Here is a 23,640-nt window from a genome sequence, read left to right as displayed (position 1 = left end):
GGTACAGCAGGTACTCCCTTTTGGAGGTAAAGTGTTGATCATTTAGCTGGTATGGTTTCTTCACCAAGTTGGTGCACATGCTACAACCCAGAGTGTGGTAATACAGACAATAGTACTACTAAAGATCTGGTTCACAGTTTGGAGCAGTGTGGCGGAGACCCTCACGCATAACCCAGACAGAATCTGTTGCACCATCTGTGTTCTGTACAATTGGAGCAGGCATCAACCCAATGTGATAGATGCTGTGGAGCGAGAAGAACAGGAGCAGTTTTCAGAGGAGAAGGCTGAGGCCATTGAGCTGGAGGAAATTCTTCTTGTGAATGATAGAGCTTAGCTGCAGTAGGCACTGCAAGGCAGACAGAGCTTGACTGACACCGGTTCCACAAGAAACAAGTTCGGTACAGAAGAGCATCATGGACTGTCGAAGTCAAGATGCCAATATTCAGTTTGCAATGTTTATATGAATGGCAGCCTATATTCATTTCCTTCACGTTTCCTTTTGCTGGCTGACAATGTTTCATGTTTCAGTTTGTCCAACTACTTGCCTATATGTAATTTTCCTCCACTGTATAATGGCAAGATGTGGGTGACCACTGGTACTGTGGAAAGAGTATCAGGATCTCAGAGAGGGTGTTAAACCAAATGTACCTAGGAGCAGTCAAAGTGCATAACATAGTGATTAAATGCTGACTAGGGTAAGAATATAGGGTTATATGTGCTAGGGAACTGTCAATCATGTCTTCTATGTGTCATGAAAAACATGGTTGCTGTGCAATTACTCTACCAGTAAGGGGCAATGCCAGATTGCCAATGTGAGTCTAGGTACACAACTATCTTTCAAAGTTGCCGTAGGTGCAAGGGATGTTTGTCTTTCAACAAAAACCTGCCGACTCGCGCATTGTTCTAGGAACAATGATAAGAAAAAAGCCAAATATGAGAGATGCCGTCAGAGCAGGGTAAGTAGTTAAAGAGGTGAGTATGGTATAATACGGCAAGAAATTACTCTGAGCCTTAAAGCAAGAATCCCTCTAAGAATCTCAACATACTTTACACTTGGCTAAAAAAACTAAGATTCAAACCTTTATTTCCTCCTCATGACCTACTTTCCCACTGTACATCTTGCAGATAACAGGCTAGCTGTGAGATAATGCCAATATAGATCTATTCAGGTGGAGACACATGGAAGCCGCTAAGCTGCCAACAATAAAAGATCAGCGTAATGGCAGTCAGTCCACCAACAAGAGGAGAGTTGTTTTTCTTCATTTACAAAGCATATAACCTAAAATTTCACAACAAAAGCTTCTTCTTTTGCTATGCTACAGTTTCTAACATCCTATGTTTGATTAGGAATCTCAAAAGGATAACAGTTTCCTTCAAGTATTTGCTAAATTCCTGCTTTTGTCAAAGATAATAAGGATGGCTTTTGAAACTTTTGACAGTAGTTTAGATCTGGATGATTAGGGAAAGAGGAAAGAGGTGAAACAGGAATGAATGAACTGAAATGGCAGTGAAACCTGTCATCCAATTAGGATTACAATTGATGGCAAGTGACAAAAATCAGTTGAAACACTGTTTTATGCAGATGTCTTTGCAAATTGTTGCTCTGAGTATGAGTCCATTGCACTTCATTACAGGAATCTTGAAAATAACAAAGAGAAAAAAAGGATGATTGTTTTATGCTGGCTTCTTCTATCTAGAGTCAAATATTTAGGAACAGCTACAAATAACTTCCAACTGATCTTAGGAAGTTACAACTTTCAGCTGAATAGTACAACACCTGGATTTGCCTATTTAGACCATCCCCCCAGAGGGAGCATTTCACCAATAACATGCAGGGTACAAGCCAAGTTCAGTGCAGGTCAACTTTGGCAACTATCACAGCTATCCAAACTTTGGTTCATTGATCAGTATTGCACGAGAGGCCTGATGATCTTAATAAATGAGTTAAGAATTAATATATAATGTAGAATAGCAAAAGTCATTCCTACTTAGTACTGTCATTAAAAAAAACATACGTAGTCAATTGCTATGAACATTTATCTGTTGTTGCTGTAATTTCACTGTCCATTTATGGGTTGAACATGAATTCAACCTTTTAAAACAAGATCGTCATAATCAAAATTCATATATACAATAAGCACAAAATATTCATCTTGGAGTGGTATGGTGGCTCAGTGGTTAGCATTGCTGCCTCACAGTGCCATGACATGGGTTTGATTCCACCCTCAGGTTGTGCTCCAGATTCCTCCCACAGTCTAAAGATGTGCATGTTCGGTGAATTGGCCATGCTAAACTATCCATAGTCGCGAGGGATGGGTAGGTTAGATGGATTAGCCATGGGGAATGTACGACTATAGGGTCGGGGGTAGGTCTGGATTGGATGCTCCTGGAGGATTGGTGTGGACTCAGTGGGTTGAGTGGCCTGCATGCACACTGTAGGGATTCAATGTGAAGCACAATACAAGGGAAAGTTCTTGCTTCCTTAAACAGAACCTGGTTTATTGCAATCAGAATTTCTGACTGATCTCCTCCATTATAATTCTTATGTCAACTTCTCATTACCAAGATTTTTTGGTGATACACAGTTTGTTCCACTCCAGGTATATTTTGTAGCATCAATGATGACACATAAATTTACACACATTTTCAAATAAACTGAAGATTTTCAAACTTTTTTTAGTGCATCTTGTTGAGTAAAGTATACAAATGCTACAACTAATGTAAAACTCAACTTCAAGATGATTTTGTGTTACTGGTTATCTGCCGATTGCTGGACTAAATGCAGGATCAATCTTCAATGAAAAGAGGTTGTGTATATTTTTGGAGGGTAGGTTTCACAGTATAAAACTGTCAATTATTCTTTGCTGTTAAAATAATCTTTCAGAAATAATGCAAGGCTAGGAAATAAATTACTACAATACAGAATGCTCTTTTAAAATAAGGGTTAAGAAAAATTGCTGAAATAGAATAGAAGAGATTCTATGCTGCCTTACATCATGCGATACTGGAATTACCAAGTTATACAAATGCTAGCAGTACTTTATTTGGCAAAAATGACATTTCTCATCATAAGGATTTTGTGTGCTGAATTTCCCAGGCACAGCTATTTAAATTCACATGCATTCAGAGGTGGTTTTCAGTCATGCAACCTATGTTTCTACTGTGCAGTCAAGTTGGATAGAAGGAGTTAACTTGGCATTATTTATTCCAAGATCAGCTTTTGAAATCAAACATTCCAGCTGGAACCCTTATTTTCTCACTTGAAGGAAGGCAGTTTAGAAAAAAAACTATGGAAAAAACTCAAACTAGTGACAGCAGTAACACACAATAATTAAGTATAAGAAACATTTTTAAAAACTTGTGCTGCATTACAGAATGGAGGATCGGTAGAGAAGGCAATGACCGTGTGGTATTGTCGCTTGACTGTCAGTCTAGAAATTCAGCTTATGCTCTGGGGAATCAAAACATGTGATGCTGGAAAAGCACAGCTGCCCAGGCAGCATCTGAGGAGCAGGAGATTCGCCATTTCGGTATTAGCTCTTCATCAGGAATGGGGCGGTGGGGGTGGGGGTGGGGCAAGGGGGCTGAGAGATAAATGGGAGGGGGTGGAGCTGGGGGCAAAATAGCTACGAATTCGATAGGTAAATGAAGGTGCGGGTGATGGCGATAGACTGGAGCGGAGGGTGGAGCGGATAGGTGGAAAGGAAGATGGACGGATAGGACAGGTCAAAAGGGTAGTGCCCAGTTAAAGGGTTGGATCTGGGATTAGGTGGGGGGAGAGGAAATGAGAAAATAGCTGAAATCAACATTGATTCCGTGTGTTTGGAGGGAAGATGAGGTGTTCTTCCTCTAGTCGTCGGGTGGATCTGACGGTGGAAGACACCCAGGACATGCATGTCCTTAACGGAGTGGGAGAGGGAGTTGAAGTGGTCGGCAAAGGACAAAGGGGTTGTTTGGTGCATGTGTTTGGATGTGCAGGAGCACCTCATCTATTGTGTCTGTTGCTCTTGATATTGTCTTCTCTATATTGGGGAGACATTATGCCAACGTGCGGAACGTTTCAGAAAACATGTCTGGAACACACGTCCTAAACAATCCCACTGCCCTGTGGCCAACCACTTCAATTCCCCCTCCCACTCCACCAAGGACATGCAAGTCCTGCACCTCCTCCATCGCCAAACCCTAACTACCTGTCGACTAGAGGAAGAACACCTCAGCTTCTGCTTTGGACCCTCCAACCACATTGAATCAATGTTAATTTCACCAGTTTCCTCATCTCCCCAACCCCCACCTTGTCCCAGATCTAATCTTCCAATTCGGCATCGCTCTTTTGAACTGTCCTACCTGCCCATTTTCCTTCCCACCTATCTGCTCCACCCTCCGCTCCGAACTATCACCATCACCCCCAACCTCTGTCAACCAATCACATTTCTAGCTACCTTCCCCCAGCCCCAAACCCCTCCCACATATCTTTCAGCCCCCTTAGGCCCTCCACCCCTCAACATTCCTGATGAACAGCTTATGTTCGAAACATCGACTCTCCTGCTCCTCGAAGGTTGCCTGATCGGCTATGCTTTACGAGCACAACACTTTTTGACTCTGATCTTCAGCATTTGCAGTCCTTACCCTCTCCTAATGTTCTGGGGAACCAGTTCAAAATCCTGCCATGGCAGATGGTGAAACTTGAATTCAATAACAAAACATTCTGGAATTAAAAATCTACGTTGTCAGGAAAATCCATTTGGCTTACTATAGTCTTTCAGGTAAGGAAATCTGCCATCCTCACATGTGACTCCAGACCCACAGCAATGTGGTTGACAGTCAACTGTCCACTGAAACAGCCTAGCAAACTGCTCAGTTATGTTAAAGAGTAGTGGCGCAGCCTGTGAGCTCGGGTCTACTGACCCTGACTGTAATTGGGGCGTGGGGAGAGTGGACTTTCCTTCTTGCCATTGAGCGGGCATTCTTCAATCTTACTGTTAGGATAGCTTACCGGGGAATGGCGGGTTGAGACAGGGAGCTGTCAGGCTGGGCTCCTATGTGAGACACCCCTCTTCCCCCTCCTCCCTTCCTGGGCCTCCCAGGCCTGCAGCTGTTTCCCCCCACCCCCCCGCCTCCAAACCACACACAAACACACACACACACACACACACACACACACACACACACACTCTTGTGCAAATCCTTTCAGTCTTGTCAGGGAAAGCTGCTTCACAGGAATTTAGCACAATATTTTTACAACTTCTTACTCATGCTCTGACCCCATTTTGAGGCTCGAAAATTGCTGTGAGTGAGCACTGAGAGTGGGGAGTGAAACAGGGGGGGTGTAGAGGGAATTTGAGAGTGGGGGAAGTGGACATAGAGCTCCTCGAAGCTATTGCTGCCCAAATTGGGGAGTTCTGGTTTAGAGTGCTATTGTGTCCAGTCCTTGCTCTCTCTTCAGACAACCTCAAACATCTGTCCATGTCCATTTTTAAAGTCACCATTGAACCTGGTTCCAATCCTCTCTCAGGCTGTGCATACCTCATTTGAGGTGGTCAACTGTCCAGTCATTGAAGAGGTTAACTATTATTCTGATTATCCGGATGCCTTTTGTCCATTATTTCTAGAACAGTTTGCAGGTGTTGTAAATTTGAAACAAAAAAAAAGCAAATGCTGGAGAAACTTAGATTTGGCAGTGTCTGTAAAGAGAGCAACAGGGTTAATGTTTTGAGTAAATAACTTCTTTAAGGCTTGCTTTCTTTTCCAATACGTGCTGTTCTCCATGCCTTTCCTCAGGGCACCCAGACTTCTACCCTTCTAGTGATAATTTTATTTTGTTTCATAAGTGACAGTTATCTAGCTTCTATTCCAAGCCACTCCATTTAAACTCTCAGATTGTCAAGGCACAATTTAAATTCATGTTCTGCGTGTTTATAGTCCAGTGACATAATCAATGTACAATACAACTTTGGCAGAATGTTTTCAGACGTTTTCCATCATAAAAATGGATAAATCCCCAGGACCTGAACAGGTGTACTCCAGACCTCCGTGGGAAGCTAGGGAAGTGATTGCTGGCCCACTTGCTGAGATATTTGTATCAACAAGGGTCACAGGAGAGGTGCCAGAAGACTGGAGGTTGGCTAATGTGGTGCCACTATTTTAAAAAGGTGGCGAGGACAAGCCAGGGGACTATAGACTGGTGAGCCTGACATCAGGGGTGGGTAAAAAGGAGAAAGTGAGGACTGCAGATGCTGGAGATCAGAGCTGAAAATGTATTGCTGGAAAAGCGCAGCAGGTCAGGCAGCATCCAAGGAGCAGGAGAATCGACGTTTCGGGCATGAGTCCCTCTTCAGGAATGAGGAAAGTGTGTCCAGCAGGCTAAGATAAAAGGTAGGGAGGAGGGACTTGGGGGAGGGGCACTGTAAATGCGATAGGTGGAAGGAAGTCAAGATGAGGGTGATAGGCCGGAGTGGGGGTGGGGGCGGAGAGGTCAGGAAGAAGATTGCAGGTTAGGAAGGCGGTGCTGAGTTCGAGGGATTTGACTGAGACAAGGTGGGGGGAGAGGAAATGAGGAAACTGGAGAAATCTGAGTTCATCCCTTGTGGTTGGAGGGTTCCTAGGCGGAAGATGAGGCGCTCTTCCTCTAACCGTCATGTTGCTATGGTCTGGCGATGGAGGAGTCCAAGGTCCTGCATCTCCTTGGTGGAGTGGGAGGGGGAGTTGAAGTGTTGAGCCACGGGGTGTTTGGGTTGGTTGGTCCGGCTGTCCCAGAGGTGTTCTCTGAAATGTTCTGCAAGTAGGTGGCCTGTCTTCCCAATATAGAGGAGGCCACATCGGGTGCAGCGGATGCAATAAATGATGTGTGTGGAGGTGCAGGTGAATTTGTGGTGGATATGGAAGGATCCCTTGGGGCCTTGGAGGGAAGTAAGGGGGGAGGTGTGGGCGCAAGTTTTGCATTTCTTGCGGTTGCAGGGGAAGGTGCTGGGAGTGGAGGTTGGGTTGGTGGGGGGTGTGGACCTGACGAGGGTGTCACGAAGGAGTGGTCTTTTTGGAACGCTGATAGGGGAGGGGAGGGGTCCATTTGGAGGTGGCGAAAATGGCGATGGATGATACACTGTATATGGAGGTTGGTGGGGTGGTAGGTGAGGATCAGTGGGGTTCTGTCCTGGTGGCAATTGGAGGGGCGGGGCTTAAGGGCAGAGGAGCAGGAAGTGGAGAAAATGCGGTGGAGAGCATCGTCGATCACGTCTGGGGGAAATTGCGGTCTTTGAAGAAGAAGGCCATCTGAAAATCTTCAACCTCTCACCCTCGGAACGTGCAGCCCTCCACTCCCTCCGTTCTAACCCCAACCTCACTATCAAACTGGCAGACAAGGAAGACGCGGTAATAGTTTGGCGCACCGACCTTTACACTGCTGAGGCTAAACTCCAGCTCGCGGACACCTCCCCCTACTGCCCCCTTGACCATGACCCCACCTCCTACCACCAAACCATCATCTCCCAGACCATCCATAACCTCATCACCTCAGGGGATCTCCCATCCTCCGCCTCCAACCTCATAGTCCCACAACCCCGCACCGCCCGTATCTACCTCCTGCCCAAAATCCACAAACCTGACTGTCCTGGCCGACCCATTGTCTCAGCCTGCTCCTGCCCCACCAACCTCATCTCTGCATACCTCGACACGGTCCTGTCCCCCTTAGTCCAAGAACTCCCCACCTATGTTCGGGACACCACCCACGCCCTCCACCTCCTCCATGATTTTCATTTCCCCGGACCCCAATGCCTTATCTTCACCATGAATCGTCCAGTCTCTATACACCTCCATCCCCCATCACGAAGGCCTCAAAGCCCTCCACTTCTTCCTTTCCCACCGTACCAACCAGTACCCTTCCACTGACAAAAAAAACAACCCAGATGGCCTCCTCCTTCAAAGACTGCAATTTCCCCCAGACGTGATCGACGATGCCCTCCACTGCATCTCCTCCACTTCCCGCTCCTCTGCCCTTGAGTCCCACCCCTCCGATTGCCACCAGGACAGACCCCCACTGGTCCTTACCTACCACCCCACCAACCTCCATATACACCGTATCATCCGTCATCATTTCCGCCAACTCCAAACAGACCCCACCACCAGGGATATATTTCCCTCCCCTCCCCTATCAGCGTTCCGAAAAGACTACTCTCTCCGTGACTCCCTCATCAGGTCCACACCCCCCACCAACCCAACCTCCACTCCCGGCACCTTCCCCTGCAACCACAAGAAATGCAAAACTTGCACCCATACCTCCCCCCTTACTTCCCTCCAAGGCCCCAAGGGATCCTTCCATATCCACCACAAATTCACCTGCACCTCCACACACATCATTTATTGCATCCGCTGCACCCGATGTGGCCTCCTCTATATTGGGGAGACAGGCCACCTACTTGCGGAACATTTCAGAGAACACCTCTGGGACAGCCGGAACAACCAACCCAACCACCCCGTGGCTCAACACTTCAACTCCCCCTCCCACTCCACCAAGGAGATGCAGGTCCTTGGACTCCTCCATCGCCAGACCATAGCAACATGACGGTTGGAGGAAGAGCGCCTCATTTTCCGCCTAGGAACCCTCCAACCACAAGGGATGAACTCAGATTTCTCCAGTTTCCTCATTTCTCCTCCCCCCACCTGGTCTCAGTCAAATCCCTCGAACTCAGCACCGCCTTCCTAACCGGCAATCTTCTTCCTGACCTCTCCGCCCCCCACCCCCACTCCGGCCTATCACCCTCACCTTGGCCTCCTTCCACCTATCGCATTTCCAATGCCCCTCCCCCAAGTCCCTCCTCCCTACCTTTTAGCTTAGCCTGTTGGACACACTTTCCTCATTCCTGAAGAAGGGCTCATGCCCGAAACGTCGATTCTCCTGCTTCTTGGATGCTGCCTGACCTGCTGCGCTTTTCCAGCAACACATTTTCATCAGTGGTGGGTGTTTGATATGCTTTCCTTTATTGGTCAGAGTATTGAGTACAGGAGTCATGTTGCGGCTGTACAGGACATTGGTTTGGCAACTTTCGGAATATTGTGTGTAATTCTGGTCTCCTTCCTACTGGAAGAATGTTGTGAAACTTGAAAAGCATTCAGAAAAGATTTACATGGATGTTGCCAGGATTGGAGGATTTAAGCTATAGGGAGAGGTTGAATAGGCAAGGGCTGTGTTCCCTGGAGTGTAGGGAGCTGAGGGGTGACTTTATAGAAGTTTATAAAATCATGAGGGGCATGGATAGGATAAGTAGACAAAATCTTTTTGCTGGGGTGGGGGAGCCCAGAGTTAGAGGACATAGGTTTAGGGTAGACGGGAAAGATATAAAAGGTACCTAAGGGGCAACTTTTTTTCACGCAGAGGGTAGTACGTGTATGGAATGAGCTGCCAGAGGAAGTGGTGGAGGCTGGTACAATTGCAACATTTAAAAGGCATCTGGATGGGTATATGAATAGGAAGGGTTTGGAGGAATATGGGCTGAGTGCTGGCAGGTGGGACTAGATTGGGTTGGGATATCTGGTCGGCATGGACGAGTTGGACCAAAGGGTCTGTTTCTGTGCTGTACATCTCAATTACTCTATGACTCTAAAAAAGAAATGAGGCCAGATGGATGACCTCGACAATGGAAACAACAATATCAGAAACAGCGCTGTCAACCCTGCATAGTCCTCCTTACCAACATCTGTAGGAGCGCCAAAATTGGAAAGTCTGTCTCTCAAACTAATCGATGAACAGCCTCGCATAAACATACCTTTCGGTCAATGTCCTGGACATCACTATTATCATCTCTGGATATCCTGTCCCACCAGCAAGATGGTCCCCACAGAGATAACGGCACATTCATATACAGTCCGAAGGGTATTGCCCTGGAAGTCTTCAACATTACCTCCGGACCCCATGAATTTGAATAAATATGGGCAAGGAAGCCTCCTGCTGATCCTGCTGATTACCATGTACCATTCTCTCTCGGCTGATGAATCAGTATTCCTTCATGTTGAACAACACTTTGAAGAAGCACTGAGGATGGCAAAGTGCAAAATGCACCCTGGTGGAGACTTCGAAGTCCACAACCAAGAGTGGCTCAGTAACAGTACAACTGATCAACTGGTCAGGTCTTAATGGGCAGAGCTGCTGGACTGGGTCTGCAGCAGATGATGAGGGAATCAACTCAACCCCATTCTTACCAATCTGCCAGCTGCAGATGCATCAGTCTTCACATTTGCCTTTTCATTGAGAATACCCTCAATCATGTTCTATGGCATTATCAGCATGCTAAATGGAACACACTTTGAACAGATCTAGTTAAAAATCACACAACACCAGGTTATAGTCCAACAGGTTTAATTGGAAGCACACGAGCTTTCGGAGCGATGTTCCTTCATCAGGTGATAGTGCAGGGTTCAATCCTCGCCCTCCACTATCACCTGATGAAGGAGCTTCACTCCGAAAGCCAGTGTGCTTCCAATTAAACCTGTTGGACTATAACCTGGTGTTGTGTGATTTTTAACTTTGTACACCCCAGTCCAACACCGGCATCTCCAAATCATGAACAGATCTAGTAATTCAAGGCTGAGCATTTATGGTGCTGTGGGCCATAAACAACAACAGAATTGTACTCCAGCACTCTGTGCAACATCATGCCCCACCATATCCCCCACTCAGTTACTACTGTAAAGCCAGGGGATCAACGCTGGTTTACTGAAGAGCTGCACCAGGCATATCTCAAAATGAGATGTCAACCTGGTGAAGCTACCAAACAGGGTTACTTGTGTGGCCAACAGCATAAGCAGCAAATCACAGACAGAGCTAAGCAATCACAGAAACAACAGATCAGAGCTAAGCTCTGCAGTCTTGCACATCTAGTTGTAAATGATGGTGGACAATTAAACAATCCACTGGAGGAGGAACTCCACCAATATCCCTATCTTCAATGATGGGAAGGCTCAACACACTGGTGCAAAAGTTAAGGCTAAAGCATTTACAGCAAACCTCAGCCAAATAATAATGATCCATCTCAGATCCCTGCTGTGGGAAAAGCCTCACAAATACCAATCTTCAGCCATTTCGACTCAGTCCACATGACATCACGAAACAATAGACAATAGACAATAGACAATTAGAAACAGTTGGAGGCACTGGATATTACAAAGGCTATGAGCTCTGGCAACATTCCGGCAATAGTATTGAAGACCTGTGCTCTAGAACTTGCCTCTCTCCTTTTTAAACTGTTCCAGTACAGTTGCAACACTGGCACCTACCCGACAATATTGAAAATTGCTTTGGTATGTTCTGTACACAAAAGGCAGGACAAAACCAGCTCAGCCAATTATCACCTCACTAGTCTACTCTCAATCATAAGTGAAGTGATGGACTGGGTCACCACAGTACTTTCAATCTACACCTGCTCAGCAATAACCTGCTCACTGATGCCCAGTTTGGATTCCGCCAGGGCCACTCAGTTCCTGGCCTCATTACAGCCTTAGTTTAAGCATGGACAAAAGAGGTGAATGCTTTCATACATGAGGTGAAAGTCACAGCCCTTGACATCAGGGCCAGACTTGACTGAGTGTGGTTCCAAGGAGCCTTAGCAAATTGGAATCAAAGGGAATGAGGGGGAAAACTCTCCACTGGATGGAGTCATACCTGCCACACAGGAAGATGATTGTGGTTGTTGGAGGTCAGTCATCTCAGCTCCAGGGCATCTCTGCAGGAGCTCTTTGGGATAGTATCCTCAGCACTGCCATTTTCAGCAGTTTCGTCAATGACATTCCCTCTATCATAAGGTCAGAAGTGAAGACTTTCAACGATGATTGCATAATGTTCAGTACCATTCATGACTCCTCAGACATTCAAGTGGTCCATGATCGAATGCAACAAAATCTGTGGACAATATCCAAGCTTAGGCTGAAAAGTGGCAAGTAACATTCATACCATACAATATAAGGTAATGACCATCTCCAATAAGAGACAACCTAACCATGGTTTCTTGACATTCAATGGTATTCATGAATTTACAGCAAACCTCAGCCAAATATTAATGATCCATCTCAGACCCCTGCAGTGGGAAAAGCCTCACAAATACCAATCTTCAGCCATTTCGACTCAGTCCACATGACATCACGAAACAGTTGGAGGCACTGGATATTACAAAGGCTATGAGCTCTGACAACATTCCGGCAATAGTATTGAAGACCTGTGCTCTAGAACTTGCCTCTCTCCTGTTCAACCTGTTCCAGTACAGTTGCACCTCTGACCAGAAACTCAACTGGACTACCATTGGGTACAAGATCAGTTTACAGGCTAGGAATGCTGCAGTGAGTAACTCACCTCCTGACTCCCCAAATCCTGTCCATCATCAACAAGGCATAATTCAGGAATGTAATGGAATACGCTCCACTTGCCTGGATATGTGCAGTTCCAACAACACTCAAGAAGTTTGAAACCATCCAGGGCAAAGCAGTCCACTTGATTGGCACCACATCCACAAACATCCATTCCTTCCACCACCGAAGCTCAATGACATCAGTGTGTACTCTCTACAAGATGCTCGGCCAAATATCCTTCGACAGCATCTTCCAAACTCACAACCACTGTCATTTAGTAAAACAAAGGCTGCATTTGCATAGGAACAGCATCACCTGTAAACTTCCCCCCAAACCACTCACCATCCTCACTGGGAATTATATGGCCATTCCTTCACTAATGCTGGATTAGAATACTGGAAGTTTCTCCCTAGTAGTATTGTGGGTCTGCAGCAGCTCACGAATGCAGCTTACCACCACCTTCTCAAGGGCAACTCAGGATGGGAAATAAATGCTGGCTCTAGCCAGCAATGCTCACATCCCATGAGTGAATTTAAGAAAAAAAGATGTATGGAAAGAGCCAACCCTTAAAATTGGCCTTCCTGTTCCCCATTCTCATGCTAGTAAAGATAACTGATTTGCCAGCATTTCGCACAATAACAGTTCCAAAGGAGTAAGCATAACTTTTTCTTGTTATTTCATGAGATGCAACCATGGTTGTCTTGAACAGCATGCATCGCCCATCCTTAATTGCCCCTGAAAAGGTAGTAGTGAATAATTTGATGTGGTTACTCTTATTCTAGTGTTATGTGATAAATTCTCTGTTTATTTTCAGACTTTTGAGTTGCAACCATATATTTTGCATAAAGTGAAAATAAATACCCCAGAACATCTATTGTTTTTCTAACTCTGCAGCACCATCACAACTTTTAATTACAACAAAGACTAACATTTGTTTGCATGAATGGGCAATGCTCAAAACACAGTAGTGTTGTCGATGCTGACTATCAATTGATCCAACAAAGGTCTCATGCTTGAGGACATACTGTAGCACTCTTTATTGCATTAATCTCATTCTATGTTTGGCAAAGTAAAATGTTTGCACACATCGGTGTTCAGCAACTATTAATTTAGCGTCAGTCTGCAAAGTGGCAAACTTTCAATGAATAGGAAGCCTTTCATGTTTCTTGAATAAAATTCACTTCCTTTAATCTGTAACCAATGGTATTGCTGAAATTTAAATATTCGAATGATGATTCTCAACAATTCCTTTAATACATAGAGATTTTTGGTGCCTTAAGTTGATTCTTAATAATTTAAAAGAGTTTGTTAAAATATTCAGGAAGCTAGGTTAGCAGTTTAGTTCTCAAGATTAAGTTTTATTTCCTATGACGGTATTTAAGAAAATCTTAGTGGGTGATTCCAATGGTGTAGTATATCTGCACCTTTCTATTAAAAAAAAAGTATTGGGTGGAAATTATTGCTATTAACCATTGGTCATTTGGTAGTACAGAACTTGAGTATTGCTGAAAAAAGACACATATCACAAATTTTCCTGAAGAATGCAAGACAAAAGGTTTTGAGAAAATGTGTATTTTCCCGGAAATTCTCACTGTAAACATGACTGTTTTCATATTTTGACAGATTCCTGTCAAATGTTTCTTTGTGCCACTGTAAGAGAGGTACTAAGCCATGTAAAACAAAATCGAGGCATTAATCTGTTTATTTCAAACAGATATATAATTATCTTGAAAAAGAATGACTTAATTAATATTGATACGTCACTGACAGTTATTTCTGATACTATCCATTTGCAATTTGAAAATGTTGCATAAAGTCCACTTGCTCATCAGAAATCTCACACAAATCTCTTTCTCACACACACATGCACACACTGACAGCATAGGCTTAATGCACGGAGAAATCTGGCACGAAGGCATTTAGAATGATGTAGCCCAATCAAAAGTGTTTTAAAACCTATTCTACCATGCATCTTACCAAAGCCCTGCTCTACAGAACACACATTCATGTTGCACATGAAGAGATAAGAGGCATCACTGTCAATGCTTTCCCCTTCATTACCTCAGAAGCACCCAGTTCATTTTTTTTCTTTCCAATAAAGCTGATTGTTAGAAAGTCACAGTTTAAATACATGCATTTCCTGATAGACATAAGAGCAGACAACTATACATTGCAAAATATTACACCTTGTCTTTAACCCAACAGTCTAAATTGCTCCACTAGCATGCAGATGATTGAAACAATGAAGAAAACTCTTAATTTTGTGAGACAGCTGACTATTTTATCCAACCACTTTGCTATTTCTATTCATATGTGTTATATTCAGGAAAATTCCAAAGCCCTTAATCCATGCAAACTGAAAACTATGACTACACTCACTGAAGAAATGTACTAAACTCTTTGTTTTATTGTGCTTTACACTTAAAATGGATGTACATTAGAAAAATCAAATTATTTTAAAAGCAAAAATGATTCTATCAGTCTCTTACCACAGTTTTCTTTAATAGTTCTCCAATCCAATGTTTGAAGAAAAAAAAAAGCTAGGCATGCATTAAAAGTATTTTGGAGAAGCAGCAATTGGAAACATAGAAAATAATGGCCTATCACCTATGGCTGCTGAATCATTGCATTACAGAACTCACTGAGTTGGATCTAGTTGATCTTCTTTCAATTTTTTCCTTGTACTGTAACCTCGGAATGTTGACTGGATGAGCACAGCAGCATGCTCTTCCTCTGGATTTCCTTCGTTCTACACAGCAAAATAAAAAAAAACTCTTTAAACTTAGACAATAAAAGTCTTTGTTGAATAATAAGGTTAACTCTTACTTACCGCGGCCAAAAGTCACGCGACACCAGGTGATGAAGGAACAGGACTCTGAAAGCATGTGATTTCAAATAAACCTGTTGGACTTAACCTGATGTCGTGTGACCTCTGACCTTGTCCACCACCTTGTCCAACACTGGTACCTCCATATCATGGCTACCATCTTACTTACCACCACAGGATGTTCCTCTGAGGATTGAGCTTGCTCTTCTGGTTCTCCTGTTTGTGGTGTTTCCATTGGCAGAACTGCTTCTGGTGCGCTGTCAATTATCTGAGAGGTTTCTTCCATCTTGAGAAGTTCTTCTGGTGCTGCTTCAATCATAAGAGGAGTTGCAACTTCACCCTGACCTTCTTCTGGTGCTGCTTCAATCATGAGAGGAGCTATGATTTCACCCTGACCTTCTCCTGGTGATGCCTCAACGATCTCAATGGATGAGGTGTCCTGTGGACCTTTTCCTGGCTCTTGAGTTGACAGGCTAGCAGTAACATCAGCTACACTGGGAGGTGCATGTTTTGAGCCCTTTAGAAAGGAGTCCTATGATAAAGCAGATGGTTTTACTATATTATTGTCAGTAATATTTTAAACCATTTTACAAGCTATTTTACAAGCAGAACAGTTAAACAATGCTCATCGAAATAAGGAGACATTCAACGCGTGTTAATTAATACGATCTTTTTAGAGTTAAGTACATAAACTCCGGTTTGGGGAGTGGGGGGAATGGTTATGGCAGAGGATGGGGAACAAATTCATAAAACAGCTCTTTATAAAGAGGTTTATAATTGGTCTCAATCTTGTTGAGTCAAAATCTCACCCACAGCACTTTGTCTATTTGCACATTGGAACGGGAGGAGCCACTCATGCCAGATCCACCATTTCACTAGGTCAAAATCCAAAGATGTGCAGGTCAGGTGAATTGACCATACTAAATCTCCCGTGATGTTAGGTGCATTAGTTAGGGGTAAATATAGGGTAGGTGAATGGGTATGGGTGAAAGTGAGGACTGCAGACACTGGAAACCAGAGTTTAGATCAGAGTGGTGCTGGAAAAGCACAGCAGGTCAGGCAGCATCCGATGAGCAGGAAAATTGACGTTTCGGGCAAAAGCCCTTCAAAATGGGTATGGGTGGGTTACTCTTTGGAGGATCAGTGTGGACTTGTTGGGCCGAAGAGCCTGTTTCCACACTGTAGGGAATCTAATCTAATCTAATTTTTGGCCTGTACTTCAATTCTATTTGTTTGTCTTATCCATAAATCTCTTGCTACCTTTGCCAATCCCATAAGTTGCCTTGAGAAGGTGACGGTGAGCTGCTTCATGAACCGTAATAGTTCATGAGTTGTAGAGATACCTACAGTGCTGTCAGTAAGGGATTTCCGGTATTTTATCTACGCAACAGAGAAGGAAAGCTATATAGTTCTGATTCAGGATGGCGTGTGGCTTGGTGGGGAACTTGCAGTTGATGGTACTCCCTTGCATCTGCCACCCTTGAACTTCTGAGCTGATAGATATTCTCTTACATAAGCACCAGGAAAATACATAGAGAAATGTAAAGAGTAGTTATAAATATAAGGCAAACCACGATTACAATTGCAGTGGAACTTCAGCTGGCATTACTCCTTCCTTTGTGGTTTCTGCTGACCTTCCACTGAGGTTATAGAAAGAGGTGAGGAATAAGTCACAGAAATTTTATTACATGCAGTAAAGCTGGTTTGTAGCTTATGTTAGAGCTACTCCACATTATGCTGGTCCCAAACATCAAACCAATTAAGATTTGACCATTGTTAAAAGTCAGATCCACTGCTAGTTTCGTGACTGTTAGAAGGAAAAAGTATTTTGTTATTACAATTGTTATTCCTTTTTGGCTTTGGAGTCTGGGTAGTTTACCTCTATTATCATGGAAATAGTCTCTTTCGAGATGAATGACAAATCCTTTGGCACCTTTATGCATTTACTTAGAGAACCCACAGTGTCCTCTAGCTTGTCCTGCAAAAAATAAATGAACTATTATTAAAGTATTATATGATTATAGTAGTCATGATGGTTTTATACTCTTTAGAGTGGAGATCAAAAATTATTACTGCTGCAAAGTCAGTGGTGACTCAAAAACTCTGTCAAAAATCATACGACACCGGGTTATAGCCCAACAGCTTTATTTGAAACCACAATCTTTCAGAGCCACACTCCTTCTTCACACGGTGTCATGCGATTTTTGACTTTGTTCACCCCAGTCCTACACCAGCACATCCGAAACTCTGATAATGGCCTCATATTTAGTTGGCCAGAAACCTGTGTGGATAGTGAGATAGAAACACAAATTATCATCTCAAGAGAATAATATCAAATAGATTAATTTAGTCCAATTCATGGTGGTTCAGTAGTTAGCACTGCTGCCTCACAGTGCCAGAGTCCCATGTTCGATTCCAGCATCAGGCAATAGTCTGCGTGGAGTTTGCACATTCACCCCGAGTCTGCGTGAGTTTCCTCTTGGTGCTCCAGTTTCCTCCCACAGTTCAAAGATGTACAGGTTAGGTGAATTGTCATGCTAAATTGCCCATAGTGTTAGGTGCATTAGTCAGGTGTAAATGTAGGGAATGAGTCTGGGTGGGTTGCTCTTCGGAGGATCGGTGTGGATTTGTTGGGCCGAAGGGCCTGTTTCCACACTGTAGGGAATCTAACCTCATACTGAATTGACTATATAGGTGTCCATAGCATGTTACAGGCATAAACTACCTGGAAACAGCATGGTGTTTCATCCATACCAAGGAATTAGCAAGATTATTTTGCAGTAATGATGCTTCAATAGTCATTTAGCAAGTAACGGAAATACTTAAAGAAAAAAACTCTTCCTTATGGATTTGAGAATCTGATATCTGATTAAGCACTCCAGAGCACCGCTGGTGATCAGTTAGGCAGCCTGGTATACTAGTGAAACCTATAGCAATAATTCCTGTCTGAGAGGTGAGAGTTTGCTGAGACTTCGGGCCACTTCATACACAAAAACAGTAGTCGTTAAGTTTGTTTTACTGGAGACAAAATTGGAAACCTGGTACAGCCCTGGTTTTAGTTGGTTAGATGTCCTGCACCAAAGCTGTCTAGAATTCATTAAATACAATGGGTTAAATCTGATTTTTCTTTGGCTAAGTGACAATTTTGTTGGGTTTCTTGCTGTGACACCTTGTGAGATCTTTTACCAGACCTTAGCAAACTTGAATCACTAATCACCTACTTGCCACTCTGGCACTCCTTCACTCGATTCTAGCCCCATCTTACCACAATCCCAGAAAAACCAGCTGTGGGATATTCCTGGAATCGACTGACCTTCCTGGCACCAGCGCCATTTTTAAAAAAATTATTGTGTACTAGGACAAGCACTGTCCTGTACATTTTTAACATTCAACCATTAGTTAAAAGATGATAAGAGTTGTTCCCAATGTTAAGATAGGCCTCTTTGGAAACTTTGCATGATTCTGTCATATTTCTCACATATCCCACATCATTCAGGCCACTATAAGGTTCCACCCAATGTATCTGTGAGGTAGGGTATTGCTGGTTTCACTTTGATCACTTTTTGAGGTTTTTCCACTAGCTGACATATCTGGTAATTTCTGCAGAACTGCATTACATCTTTATGAAGTCTTAGCCGGGTAACAAGTCTATGTATCAATGCGTGACCTTTCTATATTGCTACATGTCCTGCCATAAGAGTTTCATGTGCTACTGAAAATATCTCCTTATAATATTTGTGTGGTGCCACGATCTGATGAACAACTATTCACTCTTCATCCCCCAATCTCTGAGGATATCTCCACCTCCATATTCCAACTGTGTTTATAATAGAATAACATCTCGGAACTCCTTCAGCCTCAATTTCAGTATGAGTTGACAAATTAACCTATTGTAGTGATTGGACTTCATGGACTGACTCTGAGCTGGCTGGCCAGTCACTGTATTACACACATGTAAAAAAAGGGTGATTTGGTGACGGGATACTGGCCCCTATGCAGTTATTTCACCAATTTATATCCAAAACTGCTTTCTGAGACTCAGTTAATGAAAATATGTTAAACATTACTTTTGAATGAGTAAATATTGTGCAATAATGAATTATCCAATAAAAAGAAAAAAACTAAGCAAAATATACAATAGACCATCTATTCAATATAATCCATTTTACACCATGGCTCATATTCATCTTCACTCACTGGAGCAACCTTGATAATCCCCATTTTTATTCATTCTATGGGTTTTTTTAAGTATCCACTCTATCTGGTGTCACTTAGGTTTTATTGCTTCATGCTCTTTCCTCTCGTTTTCCCCTCTGCACCATTCTGAATTATAGGGCAGAGTCTTCCAACAATGTTGCCCATCCACCATGAACTGAAATAATAGTGTTTGGGTTTCATTGTAAAGTAGCAGTCCATAGGTCACATAATGAAATTGTGGCTTTTGTTGCACCCCAAAATCCTAAAGTTAAAGAAAATACAGTTGTGTGCTCCCATGATTATAAATAAGCTGAAACATAGGGACACTCACTGTTACAGTTAAGTCTTTTTCTTGATACGCGGTATCAATCGTTACGGGGGGTTGTTTCTCTTCATCGTCAGGTATTGTTTTTCGTACCTCCTGCAAAAGAAAGTGTGTAATTATGATGATTCGTGGAAAACAGATCAAAGCAGCTGTGCTATCTAAACAGCAATTCATTACAGAACATTATTGAATTTAAATAAACTCTTCAGTAATTATTCAAATGTTACTTCAAGAAAATCAAGAATAATCTGAGATTAGATATGATCTTACAAGCATCCCAAAGCACTTCCTCGTGCAATGAATCACCCATTTATGGCATTAGTTAAGTGAAGAATGTTTGCCACGACACTGCTTAAACCATCTTCCTTCTCCAAATCAAGCCACAAGTGAGGAAAATATCAGCAAGCAGGCAGCATCTTAATTTAACATCTCACTGACAGGATCATACTGAAAACAATGCAGAATTATTCAAAAATTGTGGTTCCCAATTTGTGTGTTCAAGTCCAATGTGGAGTATTGAACTTAATACTGACTAATAGCTAAGAGTGTAGCCAGTTAGTCATACTGATGTTTCAGATTTTAGCTATGCAGTACTGCCATTTAGTCTAATCTAGCAATAAGAATAGCGACTGTGATTTTTATATGATTGCATATCAACATCCTTTTGCATTGTGCCTTTCCTGGATTTCATAGATATTCAACTTTGTTCCCACATAACTGAAATATGCACACATCCTTTCTTTGCCAGTTCTGCCTTTAAATCTAATGACGAGTGGTATTTTAAATTTTGAAATGTAAAGCAGGTTTAAATGCCTAAATGGAATTAATCATGGCTACTTTGCTTTGGTTCCTCGTGATGGGAAGGCACTACTTTATGCTGAAGATGTCAATGAGTATTAAAACAATTATCAGACCTCAAACTTTCATCCACTTCCTCTGAGTCTGTCCTATCTTTCCTTAGTTCCCATTTGAACTGGAAAGATGTTAACCCAAACAAATCAGAAAAAAAAGTTCCTCTTATTTTAGCTTTTTTACTGCTACCCATTGGCTAAAGATCCAGTGTAATACTATATATGATTATTGTTATACAGTCCAGCCACAATTTTCCTCTCTCTATGTCTCTCTTTATACAATTAAATCATTAAGTGGAATCTCCATAGGTCCTAAAAGACATGGGCATTGGTGAGTCAGTTACAAATGTGAGGTGAGATCAGCAGTTCCTTGATACTTGGTGTCTGATTCTGCAACCAACTTGGTGTCAGAATCTTACTTTTGTTGGCCAAGTACAAATATTTGAAAGTTTTGGATTGATTCTTGCCATGAGGCCAAGGTAGTTTCTTGTCATATCTTAACAAACTTGCTGCATTAATTGGTGTTTTAGGATTCATGATGAGTATCACGAGTATCACCCCATTTTACTGCAAATCTTTTGAGCAACAACTCACCAGAGGTCCCAGAACTGACCAGCATCCCTGGCACAGAGCAACGTTTAAAAGGTTGCTGTGCCATTGGACGAGCCCTGCCAGCCTGGAACTGCCCTGCACAGCTCCGGACATTTTCATCAAACATGACAGCCAAGGGGAAACGGGCAAACCACTTAACAGGTGTGATCCCGGAGCTCCTGCTGAACAAGGTGGTACACAGGTGGGACTTTCAATTCCCCCAAAGGCAGTAGTGGAAGCCATGACACAAGACCGTGTGTGCCTGGTCTGACATTGCCATCCTGGTTAGAACAGTCTCAGCCATCTGGAGGTATTCCCAGCATGCAGGAGAAAGATCAGTGACCTTCTCCACTGTAACAGTCTAAGTGCCACCATTCACCTCTGATACCTCATATCCACTCTATCTCAGCTATGGCATGTGACTCCCACTAAAGCTCTTCACCATCAGTCTAACGCTTGCAACACCTTCCGCACACATACATACGCACTCACCCATGTCAAACTGCTATACTGCTAATCCTGCGTGGCCTCAGTGCTGCCTACTCACTTGCTTGGGAAACTACCCCACCAGAATCAACAGTAATAACTATGCCACATATTTTCATCTCCTGTGATATCTGCCTCTCTGTCATTGCAGGAGCAAAGCAGACAGTAATACGTCAGAAAAGGTCATGGTGGGTGATGTGCTGCCCGGCTTGTGTCTCCTCACCCCTAATGAGTGGAGGATCTGGAATCTGACTGTCAGAGCAAGGCGTAGACATGGTATTGGAGGAACTTACTGTTATCAAAGGCTATCCTCCTTGACTTCACTGAGGCCAGCTAACAACTGTGGCAATTAATATTTCTATCCCTTTGATTGATAACTGCTGACAACCAATGACAAGCTGCCTGGCTTTGTATCTGCACAAACCAGTAATGCAAGACAGAAATACTGAGCCTTTAAGCTCTGGTTGAGGTGGCAAAGCACAAAAAGGCAGGGCAACGCTGAAATGCAATGGCTATTCAAGGAGTCACAAAGTGCATGGGAGTTTAGACAGCAAATGAGGATTCTTGAGTTGAACCTTGGTCCAATCCATGAGCCGCATGCAAAATGTCCTAACAGAAGAATTGAAGCAACAAACTTCAGAACTGCATTGGAATTAGATTGGAAATGTGCCTTAAGGCCATTACGTGTCCCATGGTAATGTTTGTGGACTGGGATGCAGGTGGTCATTGTCCATGCTGGGTGCCCTGAGATGCTAAAGGAAGAGCAAGCAGCAAGTTGGAGTTGCTAGGTAACTACTCTGACTTTTGTGACCGGAATTGGAGCTGTCTTGATGAGGCAAGATTAAGTAATAACAGCATGCTAATGTATGCAAATATGCCTCTCCTGAGCAAGATTCTTATCTCACCGTCCAAAACAATGGGCAATGCCTGATCAGGATTTGAGCAATGTGGGCTATAGCGAGTTGTAGAATCAATTGAGATATCAGCAAGGCCTACCTCGATGTTGAAAATCACCTCACCACAGGTTTTACCAAGCAGTGTGGCAAGTTTCTCACTTGGGAGTGGCAAGTTCCCAAGACAATCGTCTTTGCTTGCTAAACACCTCGATGATAGCCCAATTTGCAACTCTCACCATACAAACTCACCAAACTAACCATCTCAAAAACTCATCATGTAAACCAAAATGGCTCTTGGAAGGTTTAACTCACTGCTTGCTTCAAACACCGTCCATGTTGAACACCAAGTACCAACATCTCATGTATACTCCATTGGCACTGGCCAAACGATTCTCACATCCACAAACATTGCAAGTCCAACATCCATGAACCCTCCTTCCAATCTGCTGACAAGATGATCCTGCACTTCAATGCTGCACCCTAGACTATTCCACCAACGATCATTATACTGGTGCTGCAAAGACACTTTACACTCAGGTGACACACATACAACTCATGGACTGAACCAGTCTACTTCTCTGGTCCCTTTGCCCACTTTATATTGCTCATTCGCTCTGAACCCTACCTGATGCTCGCAGCATCCCTATCTTGCATTGTCTTTCCTTTTGGCACATTACTCTCTCAGTAAGGCATACCTGACTCATATTATGACTGTCTTACCATATTAATTAGTGCAGATACAAAGCCAGGCAGTTTATCAGCAGTCAGCAGTCAAGGGTATGCAAATATTGCCATATGACAGTTCTGTTCATCTCACGGAAAAAAATGTGAGAATCTATCTTAAAGGATATGATAAATGGAGACTTGGATAACAGTGATTTGATTGCGCACAGTCAATATGGATCTGGAAATAGAAATTACATTTGACAAACTTGTTGGGAATTTTCTTTTAGGATATTAGTAACAAAATTGATAAAGGGGATTCAATGAATGTAGTAATATTAGGATTTTTGGAAAGCTTTGATGAGGTTCCCCCAGAGGAGTGTGTTTTGCAAAGCTAAAGCACATGGCAGATGAGGAAATATACCAGCATTGACGAGAGACTAACAGGCAGAAAACAAGGATTAGGAATAAATGGAT

General features: G+C 43.2%; 1 protein-coding gene across 1 annotated transcript in view; it reads right to left on the bottom strand.

Moving 5' to 3' along the window:
• The window catches only part of LOC140494117 (uncharacterized), a 74,254-nt gene that overhangs the window by 31,301 nt on the left and 19,313 nt on the right, over positions 1-23,640 (bottom strand). The window contains exons 3-6 of the mRNA XM_072593121.1: positions 19,683-19,772; positions 17,034-17,132; positions 15,324-15,686; positions 14,970-15,076 (exon numbers count right to left, since the gene is read on the bottom strand). Of these exons, the coding sequence (XP_072449222.1) occupies positions 14,970-15,076; positions 15,324-15,686; positions 17,034-17,132; positions 19,683-19,772 (659 nt within the window). The remainder of the gene's footprint in view (positions 1-14,969; positions 15,077-15,323; positions 15,687-17,033; positions 17,133-19,682; positions 19,773-23,640) is intronic.

Source organism: Chiloscyllium punctatum, chromosome 23, assembly GCF_047496795.1.
Source record: "Chiloscyllium punctatum isolate Juve2018m chromosome 23, sChiPun1.3, whole genome shotgun sequence".
Classification (NCBI taxonomy): Eukaryota; Metazoa; Chordata; class Chondrichthyes; order Orectolobiformes; family Hemiscylliidae; genus Chiloscyllium; species Chiloscyllium punctatum.
Note: the sequence above shows the minus strand (reverse complement) of the source record. Positions and strands in the feature narration are given on the sequence as shown.